The sequence below is a fragment of the Capra hircus genome, chromosome 10 (assembly GCF_001704415.2).
Source record: "Capra hircus breed San Clemente chromosome 10, ASM170441v1, whole genome shotgun sequence".
NCBI lineage: Eukaryota > Metazoa > Chordata > Mammalia > Artiodactyla > Bovidae > Capra > Capra hircus.
In genome coordinates, this window is record NC_030817.1 from 66,510,102 (window position 1) to 66,526,323 (window position 16,222).

The following is a 16,222-nucleotide window of genomic DNA, read 5'->3' on the forward strand; positions in this document are numbered from 1 at the left end:
TGAGCTAGATCTGGAATAATGAGTTGGCTTTTGCTAGGAAATATGGTGGGAAATGGGTGCTAAGCAACAAGAATGGACAAAGGTAGGTCAGTATTCAAATAGGCAGCGTGTGTGGCAAACATTATTCAGACTGTTGTTGCTGAGAAATACAGGAGAATATCATGAGATTGGGACAGTACGGTATGTTAGACTATGGGAGGCCTCTGCCTACAGGAGAATTTGTAATATTTTACCATAGGCAGTAACTTACACTGAAGGTTTTCCAGCACTTGGGCACTTTAGAAGATTTGCATGGCAGGTTTCTTGGAACCAGGAGAAATTGGGGCAGGAAGCTCCCATAGTAATAGCAGTCTAAGTTAGATATGGTGAGATTCTGTGGTATGTCAGGGTGGTTAGAGAAAAATTTCCAGGTTGAGTTGAGGAACTTAAAAAATGATAGAACATGGGGTATGAAAGAGAAGAGATCGGAGCTGACTTTTTGACTTTTTGAAGTTTCTTTTTGGGCAACTTAGTAAATGACAATGCTGTTAATCAAGTAAATTGTGAAAGAGAAATTTTTTTCTGATACATCAGAAATGCAATTGCTACAGACTGTTTGAGTGATACTATTTTAGTAGGTAGTTGGAAATACAGGACTTAGGGATGTTTGGAAATATATTTTTGCAAGTTACTGTGATTGATGGTAGTTGGTGCTATTAGAAATGGAAGAAGTTGCCCATGGAAAGCATGTAGAGTGAGTGACAAGGGAAGAGGATCAAGAAAAGCTCATATTTTGGATAGTTAGCCACATCATAGGTTTATAGAGATCCTGAGTTTCTTAAATTAGCCATATCACAAGTTTATAGAGATACTGAGTTTCTTGAGATATGTATACTGTTTTCTTTCCAATCATAATCTGCCTTGCATGAGTTTCCAACTTTATGGTAATACTGAGCTTTCTTACAAACTGGTTTTCCAAATATAAATGTCCTTATTAATTTTTAGATTGAGATTCTAATGTATTGCCAACTGACCAGCCGACAGAAACTGCTGTATCAGGCACTAAAGAACAAAATTTCCATTGAAGATTTATTACAGTCTTCTATGGGCTCTACCCAGCAAGCACAGACAACCACCAGCAGCCTCATGAATCTGGTCATGCAGTTTAGGAAGGTAAGAGCTTAGGTCAGCCGCCCTAGAGTCTTTATTAACCCACTTCAAGGAAGAGGCTCTATCTAGCCTTGATGCCAAATAAACAAAGGTTGTTAAAGAATGAAAATGGGAATATATATATTCATAAAGGTAAACCTGCAGGGTTTAGGATTCCCCCATTGCTTCATAGTGATGTCTGCACAGGACACTATTGTCTTATCATTTCCCTCTCTCTCAGGTATGTAATCACCCAGAATTATTTGAACGACAAGAAACTTGGTCTCCATTTCATATTTCCCTAAAGCCATACCAGATTTCAAAGTTTATCTACCGTCATGGACAGATCAGGGTCTTCAACCATTCACGAGACAGGTGAGCACATATTAATTAATATCTGTTTGCTCTAAGAGTGCTTTTGTAATTTGGGGTTTTGTGGCTTAGTAGATAAACCTAATTGAGAATGAGTTCTACAACAGCAAAGTATTTAAGCAATGGGTGGACAACTGTTTGTTGAGGGATCATGTGATAGGGTCTGTGTACTATTAAGAGTTTTAACTGGATGACCTGAAAGGCCCTAACTACTTGCAGTTCCCTTTCTGAATGAGGAATGTTCACCTGTGTGCAAAGATGTACTTTTTATCATTTTATATGGTATCATTTTTGCCTGGCAACAAAATTCTCAAAGGTAGAAACAGTTTTAAACCTTCAAAGATTCTTTTAGTTTGGAGCCTTCAGTTTAGTTAACTTCCTGATATTTATATCTGGGTTTGGATTTATTTTATTTTACTTACTTTACAGGTGGTTAAGGGTTCTTCTTTCTCCATTTGCACCAGACTATATCCAACAGTCTCTCTTTCACAGAAAAGGTAGGTGTTTTGGTCTTTGAGAAGGAAAGTATGCCAAGGATTTATCAGGATGTTCTTTGTTTTGCTGAGTTGGAACTAATAGTGGCTTTGCCTGAACGCTAGGCTTTTGTTTATAGTCTTGATAAGATTTAAGTAAGTTAGTTGTCTTTTATCTGTAGATGCTAGTAGGCTTTGTGGTTATAACAGAAAGTATAAAAAAAATTTTTTTTAATTTCTATCCGTTTCAGTTTACCTTCCATCTTTATTTTATATCTGTCTCTTTAAAATTTCTTACACCTTTGAATAAAGGTGTGATAGAGACAGTGCAGGCTCTTGTTAGTTTGATTCTTTAGGTCCCCTCTGCTTACTCTAAGGAAAGGAAGCTGCTCAACTTTGAGCATTGTCCAAAGTATTGAGGCAGAAGTTCAGAATTCTTCACCTCTGTGCTTTCCTTTTCTTTTCCTTCTCCTGGCACAATAAAAAGAGGAAGGCAGTTAGCCAAGGGTCCGAAACCCCAGAGGTAACTGATGAGCCAGCTCCACTCTGGCCCATGTATGTCATATCTCATGTGTCTGCCTCTTTCACTTGTGATTGTGGTACAAAAATATGACACTGTCTTCTGTCAAAGTGGCTGTATTGGAACCTTAGAATAGTTTTAAATTCTTAAGTCAAAATTCAGCAGTTCAGCAGGCTTTAGTTGAGTGTTGTCTCTTGTTTTCTGTTGGGTTTCACCTTGTTCTTTGATATTCCAGGTGTTAATGAAGAAAGCTGTTTCTCTTTCCTTCGCTTTATTGATGTATCTCCAGCTGAAATGGCAAACCTCATGCTTCAGGGACTTTTAGCCAGGTGAGAAGTTTGTTCATTGTTTAATGAGAGAACAGTTGAGAATAAATAGGGGCAAATGTTGAATACTGTGAAATTAAATATTTAGTATTATATGATCTTACAGAGCCTCTCATTCTTTTTGTATTAAGAATTAAAGTTTTGTAAGGAAATCATAACTTTCTTTTGAAAATTTAATAATTGTACAATGCTTCATGCTGTATCTTAAATAAAAACTGTTTAGGTTCTTCTCCCAAATGCTACCAGAAGGTCTTCAAGTCTTAATTTCTAGGTGGCAATTTGTTTTATTTGTTTCTTCAGGGCAGATGATGGCTGATGATTCCTTTACTTAGTAGGGATTGTAGCATAACCTGCCTTATGTATTCTGGGAAACTTAGTTCTCTGTTCTTATTCTTTGGAATAATGGCTTTTACTTAATTTACTGCTTTGTATTATATTTGTATAAAAAATAATGACCTCATTAGGAGAGGCTTATCTCCTTTATAAGAAAGAGGATGTTTTTATGAGAGGTTTTGCGATAAGAGTTGAATATTCCTTAACACTAAGAGGAGCTTTACAGAGGATTTTCATAGTAGCAAACCCAATTCATGCCAAAGATAGAATTTATAGAACAAAAGTATGAAGCGACTTTGTTTGGAAGCACTGTGTCTAAAATGCCCAAGATTGACAGAAGAGACAGTTAATGAGAGACAAGGTTCCTCGCTGCTATGAACTACCCTCAAACCTCCATGGAGCACTGAATAAGCATGTCTGCTGTGGTTTGTTTCAGATGGTTAGCTCTTTTCCTGTCTCTGAAAGCCTCCTACAGGCTCCATCAGCTGCGCTCCTGGGGAGAGCCGGAAGGGGAGAGCCAGGAGAAATATCTGAGAAACAAGGATTTCCTTCTTGGGGTTAATTTTCCACTCTCCTTTCCCAACCTTTCCAGCTGCCCTTTGTTAAAGGTAAGCAATTATTTCAGCATCAGTTATCTGTGTAGTACTCCCTTCCCTTTTCTTTCAATCAATAAAAGTAATAAAGTAAAAGATGACCTGAGGCAGTCAAAAAAAGTTCCCATAGGAGTGAGAGCAGAATATTGTTACAATTTATTACATATAACTTAATAGACATTTTATGTGTGTATACAGTATATGTGCATTTATATTTTAATATATATGTTATATATAACCTCACGGGGAAGTACACATATTTTAAAGTACACATTTAAAATATGTGAGTTTACGCTTGTGTATGCATTTGTGTAACAACTACCTAGATTAAGGTATAGAATATTTCCAGCACCCAGAAGTCTTTCTCATACTTCTTCCCATTTGAAACCTCAAATTCAGAACAGACCACCAAAAAAAAGATACTCTTTTTTAATGCTGTGAAGTGGTCCATTGCCTGTTTCTAATCACAGTTTATTAGTCTAATGTTGGTGGATATTTAGGTTGGTTCCAATTTGGGGCTATTATGAATAAAAGTGCTGTACATATTCATGTACATGTCTTTTGATAAATGCAAGCACTAATTTCTTTGGCGTTTATATCCAGGAGTGGGATTGCTGTATCATCACACACATGTATGTTTAGATTTAGTACCCATTGCCAATGAGGGTGAAAGAGGAAAGTGGAAAAACTGGCTTAAAACTCAACATTCAAAAAACTCGGATCATGGCCTCCATCATTTCGTGGCAAATAAGTGGAAGCGGTGACGAATTGTATTTTCTTAGGCTCCAAAATCACTGCGGATGATGATTGCAGCCATGAAATTAAAACACTTAATCCTTGGAAAGAAAGCGTGACAAACCTAGACAGTGTATTAAAAAGCCAAGATGTCACTTTGCCAGCAGAGGTTCTTATAGCTCTGGTTTTTCCAGAAGTCTTGTGAGAGTTGGACCATAAAGAAGGCTGAGCGCCAAAGAATTGATGCTTTTGAAATATGGTCCTGGAGAAGATTCTTGAATCCCTTGGATTGCAAGGATGTCAAACCAGTTGTTCCTAAAGGAAATCAACTCCGAATATTCATTGGAAGGACTGATATTGAAGCTGAAGCTCCAGTTTTTGACCACCTGATGCAAAGAGCTGATTCATTGGAACAGACCCTGAAGCTGGGAAAGATTGAAGGCAAAAGGAGAAGAGGGTGGCAGAGGATGAGATGGATGGATAGCATCACCGACTCAGTGGACGTGAATTTGAGCAAACTCAAGGAGATAGTGAAGGACAGGGAAGCTGGGCGTACTGAAGTCCATGGGGTCGCAAAGAGCCAGACACGACTTAGTGACTGAACAACAACCCATTGCCAAATATTTTTCCAAAATGGTATTACAAAGTTAAACTCCCACCAACAGTGTGAGAGATTTACTGTTCATCTTCCTTGCCTACTCCTGGTACTGTCAGTTCATTTTTTGAATTTGTGATTTTCAGTTTCATCTCCATGGAAAATAATGATGTTGAACATTTTTTCATATAATTGTTCACCTTTATATAGTAGGTAAGGGGGAAAGTGATAGGTGATAGGTGCAGGTTCAGATCATGTGGGACCTTATGTGTTTTATTCTGAATGAAATGGATAATGCTGGAGAATTTTGAGAAGCGATATGTATGTTTATATTTTATAGTTCTTTAACTAGATTAAAAGTTTAAAAGGTAGAAATTTTCTTTGTATCCTCTAGAAAATGTAAGGGGTCCTCAGTCACACTGGTGACTGCTATAGAATGTAGGATGTTCTTTGGCTGCATCTGGTATTTGACCGCTGTCCACCGAAGAACCCATGTGGTTTCTTTTTCTTCTCTTTCCCGTTTCTTTCTCAAGTGTTGCTCCATGTACTTTTATGGACTCTGAAGATAAGATCAGTAATGCAGAAGGAGGATAGAATTGGGTTCCAATTCTGTTTGGAATAATATAGTCAGTGGTGGCGAGGTGACTTCCTTCTAGTAAATACTGCTATGTTTAGTAGACAGTTGCTTAATCTCTCTCTCTTATAGTCTGATTTCCTTACATTTGATACTGTGTATTGCTAAAGATACAGATTTTTTTTACTAGTTTTATTTTTGATACAGAAAGCACCATTGCCCCTTGGAGTTTGTTGTGCCCTATTACGTCAGTGCTTCAATCTTACCTAACACTGAAAGAGATGAATCAGTTATCTGTATTCTTCTGCTTTCTGAAAATAGAGTAGTGTGTTCAGAGCACCTGTTCCGTGCTGTCCTTCAGTCAGTGAATTTCTTGAGAAATTTAGATGTGGGCAGCATGCTTTATGTGAAATTGGTTTTTCCGAAGTTAGATTCACTTCCATTTCTTCTTCTTTACTTTTATTTCATGTTGTAAGCAGACATTTGCTTTTGTAGTAGCTTAGCATGTAGAGCTGAGTTACTCAGCCACAGGTAGCTGAAAGCTAATCGTGGACGTGTAGAGATGCTGTTCTGCTTTGGCTCTCATCCTTATCTCCAACATATATATGTTGAAATATCAACCAGGCAGTGTACCTTGCCAGAGTTGGTTGATATATCTTTTCTAAGAAATACTTGCTTTCAATTAAGTAGAATGATCTTTACATGATATCTAGCCTTAAAGGTTAGACTGTGTTCTGATTGAAGAATTATTTTGTTGAAGCTCTATGTGTAACAATTAATAAAGCCCATTATAACTGTGGCTTTTTCAGTCTGGCCATGACTCACAAGAATATTTTATACTACCTGTAGTTATGTAAGAATCAAGACTAGGTGAATAGAATCACCATGTAGAAAGATTCTGGATCATTTTGTGTAATAGTAAGGAAAGAAACTGACATTTTGGGACTAAGGAAAGGTCTTACTTTCTGAATGTGAAAGAGACCATCAGAAATTACTCAGAGAGCAGTATGCATATTTCATTGCAGAGTTACTCTGACATGTAGTTTATGATCAACTACTACTGATGACTGTCTTAGTATATTTGGCAGGTACCTGTTATATTCCTCCTATTCAAAAATCATATAAATAAAGTTAAGTCATTTTGAAAAAAAAAAAAAACCTAATTCAAACCTGAGCAGATAGTTTATTATGGAAAATCTCCCCCAAGAGTGGCTTTGCTAGAATATGCCTCTCAACACCTGTCATGCTGCTTCTCACACTGATTTCTCCAAAGCAAGTTTTTCTTATTCAAGAAATATTTTTTTAGAGAACATGACATTGCCTGTTTTGCAAGAAGAGTAGAGAAGGAAATTTTGAATACTGAATTCTTTAAAACAGATTTCCAAAGTTTATTAGTTAAAAGTATAGAGTAAAAGCTAAAACTTCAGATGCATGATATTTTAGTGTACATACATATATGAAAAACACACTTCCTCTAATCCTGCCAATTTACAGTTTTTTACAAAAAAATGAGTCTTTTGGGGGTGGGGGGAAGGTGACTTGTCAAGTTTGGACAACAGTGGTGAGACTTAAGTCTAATAATTGTCTTGATAATGTTTGGATTTGTTGATAGGATTTAAATACAAGGTCTTGGATTCTTTTCATTTATTTGTGGCTGCATTAGGTCTTAGTTGTCATATGTGGGATCTATCGTTGTGGTGCATGGACTTCTCTCTAGTTGTGGCACGAGGGCTTAGTTGCCCCACAGCATGTGGGATCTTAGTTCCCCGACCAGGGATCAAGCCTGTGTCCCCTACATTGAAAGGTGGATTCTTCACCACCACCAGGGAAGTCCCCTGTCTTGAATTCTTTTTGTTTGTCGTTTGTGTGTGATAAATTCATCATGTATATGCTTTGTGCCTTTTCCTGACGTGACTTGTTTGTTGTCATTGAGATCTACAAAAAAATTCTGGCATTATTAATAAAATTTACAGATCCCCTGAAAGAGCCCTTTGCTTATACAGGGATGCTACTACTGTGGGGTCAGAGAGAAAATTTTTATTTTCACAGGAAGCAAATTTATAACTGTGCTTGCTAGTTTCAGCGTATGTCCTGAAAATATGACTTGAAAGGTATTTGCTGTCATTCCTATGATGGATTAGAACTTCAGGAAGGACAAGAAAAGTCTTGAAAGATTAGAAAAAGACTGGCATATAATTGTGGGTCGTTAAAGCTTGAGAGGGCAGGAAGTAGCCTAGTCAATGATTAGAGAGTTAAAATTTTTTTCCAGTGATATTAATTAATAACCATTTGAATTCATGAACCTAAGAAGTAGCTAAGTAGATCCTGAAAATATGACTGTTTGCTTTCCATTAGTAGATAACAGGCCCAGGTGATTAGAAAAACAGGAAGAAATAATGGGTATAATATATTAAAAATTTTAGCCTTTCTCTTGTTGCCTTGGCTATCCTAGAGATATTAACATACATATAGGGAAATGCACAAGTCGTGTGACATTGTCTTGTCTGCTCATTCTAGTCCTTCTATGTGATAGTATCTCACTGTGGCTTTAAATTACATTTCCCTTGTGAATAATGATATTGAATACCTTTTCTGATGCTCATTGGCCATTTGGATAACCTCCTTTGTGAAATGCTTCTTCAAGACACTTGCATATTTTTCTTTGTTCTACCTATTACTTTTTCACTCTCAGTACTGTCTTCTGTTGAATTGTTAGCATTTTTTGTATCTTGTGAAAGAAATCTTTGTCTTTATCGAGGTCGTGAAGATTATTCTGTTTTTCTCCAAAAATTTTTTTGATTTACCGTTCAAATCTACAAGAAACTGGGTTTTTAGTGTATGTTATGGGTTGTCATTTCTTTACTTATAGATATCCATATCCATTTGACCCAACTTCTTTTGTTGAAAAGACCATCCTTGTTGCACTACAGCTTCCCTTTTGTCAAACAGATGGCTGTATATGTGTAGGCCTGTTTCTCATCATGTTCTGTTCTATTAGCCCATTAGTCTATCCTTGACCAGTACCGGTTATTAATAATTCTTGCTCCATGATAAGACTTGAAACTGGTAGCACAGGTCCTCTGTCTTTGTTTTTCTTCAGTATTACCTTTACTGTTCTTGGCCCTTTGCATTTTCATGTAAATTTAGAATCAGCTCATCTGTCTTAGTTTAAACTCTTTGCAGCAATACCACTAGCCTCATGTGTCTTGATTATGCCCCCCTGTTATTAAAACATTTTATCCAGTACCTGTGTATTATTTCATTTAAAATGATACACAAATAACATTAATATTATTTACATTGTGAAGCTTGCCGTAATTTCTCTGGAGACCACTGACCTAAACAGCAAAAGATGCCTAATTGAGTAAGAAATGTTAATAGAGGAGAGAACTGTTTACAGGAGAAAGTACTTCTTTTTTTGTTTTCCACACACTCTACCCTTTCTCTCCTGCTGTTTTTCACTTGCTTGATCCCAAGGGCCAATGAGATTGAGCATTCGAATGGGTCCATTATTTGTATGTGTATCAGAAGAGCTTGTTGATTGAAAGAATCTCCAGGGGTGGAATGTGATCTTGGCTTAAGGTTGGGTTTTTCTAATGCTCCTTCAGAGTAGCCTTTCCCCAATGGCAGTCTACTCCTACAAAGAGAAAGTACTATAATTAATGTGGTTTTTGAACCTGTCACGCATCACTGCCTCTTGTGGGCGAGGTGTGTTAACAATCATAGTCTCTATTTTCTAGTTTGAAAAATCATTCATGCATATAGTAAAAAGACATGCACAAAATTAAAAGGACTCAAGATCAGCGTTGAAGACATAATTACACTGCCAAAATAATAGTAGATGACTAGTGGTAAAGGTCAGGATAGAAGATCACTTTAGGTTAAAACAGACAAAAATAAACTTATGGAAATAGTATTGTTTAAAATTGGATCTTGAGTGGTAGGGACCTGGATAGGAGGAAGAATATTCCAAGTTAAAGATTTGAGCCAAAATAAAGAGCAGTGGTGAGAAAAAAGGCTGGATAAGTAAGTCACCTTTCTTCCAAAGGAATCTTTGAATGCCAGTCTATTGGGATGTAGATGTTAAACCAGGAGTTTCCCCCTTTTTTGGCTTACCTTCTCCAGCAGATGCTACAGTTGTAATCCTGGGGGGATAAAGTTTTGGTGGCTACTATCAAGCTTTGGGAGGGAATAATCTGGTAGTTGGTTTTAGGAAGGCTGTTAAATCATTCATCATTACAGCTCATCAGTGGAGATCTCTGCCACTGGTATTTGATGACTAATCTTAAGATTATGACAACAGGAAAGACTGGACATGGGGATCTGTGATGAGGAGAGTATTAAACTAAAGTTCCAGGTGAACACTTAAGAGTGAGATTAGGAGCTCTTTGATATTATGAGTACAGGTAGAATAGAGAAGGCCCAGGTGGCAGGGATTTACAAGGAGAGAGATTCTGGTTAGGAAGTGGGTAATGAAGTATGACAATTAAAAAGAATAGGAAGACCTTTCAGGAGAGACTGTTGGGTTAAAGCTGAGGTTTGTAAGAGAAAGGAGACTCAGATTTGAAGATGAAAAAGGAAGAAGGCAGTTAAAAGGGAAATCAAACATACAAGAAAGATGACTGATAAAAGATGCAAAAGTGATTAACTTTCCTTTTTACATGGTAGAGAACCAGTGTTCAGGCAGGTGCTCTTTAATTAATAGAAAGCTACTTCTCAAACACAAAGAATATTTTACAAGATTCAGAAAGACTGAAACCAAGCTGAACATTTTTTTAAAAAATGCTATTAAATAATTCTGCCATTTTTGGTAGACTTCCCTATTGGTCCAATGGTTATGAGTCCATCTTCCAATGGAGGGGTGAATCCCTGGTTGCAGAACTATGATCCACATGCCAAGTGGTGTAGCCAAAAGGAAAAAAACAGCTCAGTTCTGTCTTTTTTTTTTTTTTTTCTTTAATTTATTTGACTGTGCCAGGTCATAGTTGCAGCACTCGGGATCTTTGATCTTTGTTGCAGGTGTGGGATCCTTAGTTGCAGCATGTGAACTTTTTGCTGTGGCATGTGGGATCAAGTTCCTGACCAGAGATTGAACTCGGGCCCCCTGCATTGGGAGCTCATATAGTCTTAGCCACTGGACCACAAGGATGTTTTTTTTCCCCTTTGGAATTTTGTATGTTTTCTTATCTGAGAGAATGTCCTCCAACTTAAAATTAAAAGTATAATCTTCCTCTCTATTTAAAATAAAATTTTCTGAAGGGTTCTAACTTTCCTTGGATGTTGGGAAATACAGGTGGCACTGGTAACTTGTTTGGTCATGCATTGAGTTTATTGCACATTGGTTATTTTTGCCATGCATTTGAGCTGAGATCTAGAGGCATTTCTTGGGAATAAGAAATACACCAGCAGCTGCTGCTGTTGCTGCTAAGTCGTTTCAGTTGTGTCCGACTCTGTGTGACCCCATAGATGGCAGCCCACCAGGCTCCCTCGTCCCTGGGATTCTCCAGGCAAGAATACTGGAGGTGGGTTGCCATTTCCTTCTCCAATGCATGAAAGTGAAAAGTGAAAGTGAAGTCACTCAGTCGTGTCCGACTCTTATCGACCCCATGGACTGGAGCCTACCAGGCTCCTCCGTCCTTGGGGTTTTCCAGGCGAGAGTACTGGAGTCGGGTACCATTGCCTTCTCCATATACCAGCAGAAAGAAGCTAATTTTTAGACATCTCAAAGAGTAATTGTGAAAGGGTATCAATTGTGGATATTACCCCTGTAGTATTAATAGTTATCTATACCTATAAAACAAATTACCCAAAAATGTAGCAGCATAAAACAGTGAACATTTTTAATATCTCATGGTTTCTGTTGGTCATAAACTTGGGAGCAGCTTAGGTAGGTGGTTCCAACTCAGAAAATCTTATGAAGTTGCAGTCAGGATATCAGCTAGGGTTGCAGTTCCCTGAAAGATTGACTGGAGCCATAGTACCACCTCACTTATATGCCTGATACTTTGCTGCCCACTTTGGCTGGAGGACTCAGTTCCTTAAAATGTGGACTTCTCCATGGGGCTGCTTCAGTGTCCTCATGACATGGCAGCTGGCTTCCCCCAGAGTGAGTGATTCAGGAGAGAGAGTACGGAGGAGCCTCAGTGCCTTTTATATTAGTTACTTCATTACCAAGTTTGTTTTGGTGTTCTCTGTTGTGAGATTTTGGCTTAGGTGATAGATGAGTTCTGACTGTGATACCATGAAAGTTCTTAAATTGGAAGGGATGCTGACATCATCACTCCTTGCTCTCCATGTTACCTGTCTGTTCAGTTTTGCTAGCCACAGCAAATGTCAGCTGGGGAAACTGTTAATACGGTGTAATATATGCCATTTATCTTCAGCCCAAAATTCATTGCTCATAAACCCTAACTCTTTGTGAACAATTTTTTTCATTGCAAGCTCTGTTCTTTTTATCTTGCATTTTCATTTTATTTGCCTACTTAGTTCTGATTATGTAACTTTGATTATTTGGAAACAAAATGCTGTAGAGATGCTATTTCTCCAGCTCCATTGTTTTGCTTTTGATTTCTTTTGTGATACTACAAAGTAGAGTGGCCTTGTTTTATATGCATAGTAAATGCAAATTTGTTTCAATGTTTTGATGGGAAAACATGAATTCTGATTTCATGTTCAAAATCAGTCTTAAAAGTTGGGGATTATTCTCAAGCAAACCTGAGAGAAGAGACAAAGGGAAATGCTAAAATTGAAAGTGAGTGCCAGGATACTTATACTATTCAAATAATAACTTTTTTATAATTTTTATTTTTGGCTGTACTGGGTCTTCATTGCTGTGCAGACTCTTCTCTAGTTGCAGAGAGTTGGGACTGCTCTCTAGTTGAGGTGCATAGACTTCTTGTCGCAGTGGCTTCTCTTATTGCAGAGCGCGGGCTCTAGGATGTCTGGACTTCAGTAGTTGTGGCTTCTAGGTTCTAGAGCACAGGCTCAGTAATTGTGGTGTACAGGCTTAGTAGCACCATGACATGTGGGATCCTCCCGGATCAGGGGTCAATCCCTGTCTCCATTATTAGCAGGCGGACTCTCCACCCCTGAGCCACCAAGGAAGCCCTCAGATAATAATTCTGAATAAAATTCCTTTGGAGCTATCAGATTAATTTTGAGTTAATTTTTTCCATATTCACTTTTATCTTATTGCAGAAAACCCTTTATTTTGTTCTCTTCTGTGTCTTCATGTATTTTATGTTATAAATAGTAGCAGGTATTGTTCCAGCAACCTGTCTCCTAAATACAGCTTCCTATCATCAGATCAAGGTGAACGCTTTTTTCTTATTCCTCTGAGGAGGAAGTTATTGAATGTTGACTTACCTACATGTTGTCATCTTTTTCTTGGTAGTCTGTCTTTAAATAACATATTACCTAAGTTATATTCAGCAGTCTAATCCAATCCTCCCATCTTTCTTGCCGCTTGTGGACGTGAATGAATTTTAACAGTGGGAAGCTCTTTTTTTCCCACTGAGTATACCTGTAAAACTCTTCTTCTTACCCAGCAGTGAATGTTAAATTTGAATCCTGTGTTACAGAGTTCGAAGAAGTACCATTCTCATAATACTGGCTTTGGGGGGGTATACAGAAACATCAAGGAACTAAAAACTAGGCTAAGGACACAGATCAGATGACACTTTAGGAGTATTTTGAACAAAGTTAGGGCCTTTTAAAATCTCTTACTTGACGTAAGTGCTTTTCTGATTATCCTTTTCTTGTTTGTTCTTTACCCTGCTTTACTGGTGATGAGTCCAAGAAGGAATAGTATTTAGCTCAAAACTTTTGTGAATTCATTCTCACATACCTCCCTCCCCAGTGTGGGCTCTCACTGGAGCTCCTTGTACAGTTTTGCAAGGATTAGAGTGCAGGTCTCATACACATGAATCTTTTTTTTTTTTTTAATCTTATTTTGCTTTGAAAACTAAAGACAAAAAACAGAATCTGTAGGAAATATACCATTGAGCCATCTTTCAGGGAGGCGGAACAGATTTTATACTATATCCAGTTAAATAATATGTTAAAAATGGTAATTGGCAGAAAGGGTACAGCATCGATTTCATTTCCTATCCTAGTCTCTGAGAAGCTGTTGTCATGGTAATGGTCTGCTTAGGTATTATATGAGTTAACTGGCTCACTACAACTTTAGTGAGCCAGCTAACTCATAGAAATTGAGGGCATTTCAGATTTTGCAGTTTAAAATATACAAAAGAATCTAAACATAAAGAGTTGTTTTGGGAGAAGTGATGTGTTTTTTTGTTTGTTTTGTTTTTAATTTTAAACACTGTACCCTATTAAATGCTTAGAGAGCTTTGAATGGCTATTGATGAAGAATCTCCCAAACAAGAAGTTTCCAAAAACTCCTCCGCTAGATGTTAATTTGCAACTGCAGTATCTATATCATCATTTCCTGAAATCATGAGAGCTGCCAGCACCCTTGTGGAAAGCTCTGGAAAACCATTGTTTTCAGAGTTTTTCTGTATTTCCATCTGTGAAAATAGAATCCATGTAATCTTAGCAATTGGTCTGTAAACACTGTGCCCTTTCATTTTAAGTGAGACAGTTTCTCTATATCTGGGTTTGTGTGTTCTTTAAGAGCAAAAGCAGAAAATTAATTTCTAAGTAATGAAGGCCTAACATTAGCCTAAGTACTGTTTTTAATTCTAAAGAAGACATGGAAAACAAAATATGGCCCCTTGTTAAGTGGGCAAATCTGTATCTGAGGGGAAAATACAGATAACAGTGTGTTCTCTGCTACACTGTGGCACGAAGTATGCCGCTGTGGGGCCTATCATACTGCTTTGTGGTTTTCCCTTGAGGCTTGCATGGTGCCAGAAGACTCTAACGAAGCCTGCCTTCACGTGTGTGCATATTATGGTGCTGGCAGCAGGACTCACAATTGCCAGTGCCTACAGAGTAATGAGATAGTCCAGGACACGAGGAAGGGACAACAGAAGAGCAAGACCTGTGACCACTTTATTACCAGGTCACATCTCTCATTGTGTGGCGTTCTTTTTTCCTAATCTGTTTTAGGCCAAAATAGACTGAAAAAGTAATACACCTTTTTTTCTGTACCACCCACCCGCCCATATCCCACACAGTAGTGTCTAAGGTGTCCTTTATGTTCTTCTGTATTAAGCACTAAATTTTTCTGTATCTAGCGATACCTAGCCCTTCATGTCATTGTGTGGAGGAAATGAGGCAGTTTGGTACCAGGAACTACCTGTACTGGGGAAGATGTAATAAAACCATATTAAGAGAAAATAACCTAGAAAAGTATATAGATGAGTGAAATGTACTAGGAGTAGTCAGGGTTTCTTAAAAGCTAAGGCTTGTGTATGTTGAGCATTTTAAACTAGTGAATTATTTTTTAAATCTGGGATCAGCTGTAGATCACCTTGATTTAGTGACTCCAAATGAGAATCCCATCTTAACCTAGCTGAGATAAGACAAATGAACACATCCTAATTTAGGAATGACGACCCCAGAAATAAAATTATCATTAGACTTTTTTCTAGAAAGGTATCTCAAGCAAAACAGTGTGTTTAAAAGGCTCCCTATAGTGACTGTTGTATCCCTTTCTTATTAATAGGTACAGTGCTGAAGAGAAAATAATTGAAGGAAATAGTCATTCTTTTCATCTCTTACCTGTTGTATTTTGCCATTTAAGAATACTGAAAATGAGGTTGACTTTAAGAGATTCTTGACTGAGATACTGTTTAGATACTGGTCAGTAAAGAGTTCAAAAGTCTTCAGGCCCGCCACTGCTGCCATCTCAGCCACCTGCGTGGTGGTGGACGCTGCAGCTAGCAGCCTTGAAATACTACAGATGAGCAGCAGGTGCTATGCTTATGTCATCTTCACCCGCGGAGGGGCAAGAACTGTTACTAATAGTCAGAAGTGAACTTCAAAAAAAAAAAGGAAATTGGCTATATATATGTGTGTGTATGTGTATATATATACATATATTTCTTTAACCTTCAACTATGTATCAGCAATAAGGTTTGTTGTTTTTTTTTTGTAATTGATCCTAGCTTGTCAGTATTCAGTATTGAAAGAACAGGGTGACACCTGGTCTATTTATCTTCATGACGATCCTCAGGCATTCAGATGTTAATGAAGATAAATATGTAGAAAGGTGGATAAACCTCAGTGCAGATGCTAGCCAACATAAAGAGAGTACAAATATTATTGAAAAATGATATCAGAAGATTAACATTATTTCCTGGTTAATGAATGGACCTCAACATCTGGAGAAAATTAGCAAACTTGTCAAAGCTACCTGAGTCCAGCATCATAATAAAGGGTTGTAAAGACTTCCTAACTGTGTGATTAAAAGTCACTAAAGGCATCCCAACCCTGCAGGAAGCAGTTAAAGCCTTTCAGTTTGTTCGTGATTGATATTTAGAAGATGCTGATTGCTTCTTTAAAGTAGATTATGATGCACATGTCTTACTAGACACTTGAGATGGAGTCTTTCAAACTGTGATCCTGAAGAACCCATGTACTTTAGGAGAAGATACGTACAGAGTCT

At 37.7% G+C, this 16,222-nt stretch overlaps 1 protein-coding gene across 1 annotated transcript in view; it reads left to right on the plus strand.

Moving 5' to 3' along the window:
• The window catches only part of INO80 (INO80 complex subunit), a 125,033-nt gene that overhangs the window by 65,621 nt on the left and 43,190 nt on the right, over positions 1–16,222 (plus strand). Inside the window, exons 20-24 of the mRNA XM_018054429.1 lie at positions 985–1,152; positions 1,370–1,503; positions 1,930–1,997; positions 2,729–2,822; positions 3,589–3,760. Coding sequence (XP_017909918.1) covers positions 985–1,152; positions 1,370–1,503; positions 1,930–1,997; positions 2,729–2,822; positions 3,589–3,760 — 636 coding nt within the window. The remainder of the gene's footprint in view (positions 1–984; positions 1,153–1,369; positions 1,504–1,929; positions 1,998–2,728; positions 2,823–3,588; positions 3,761–16,222) is intronic.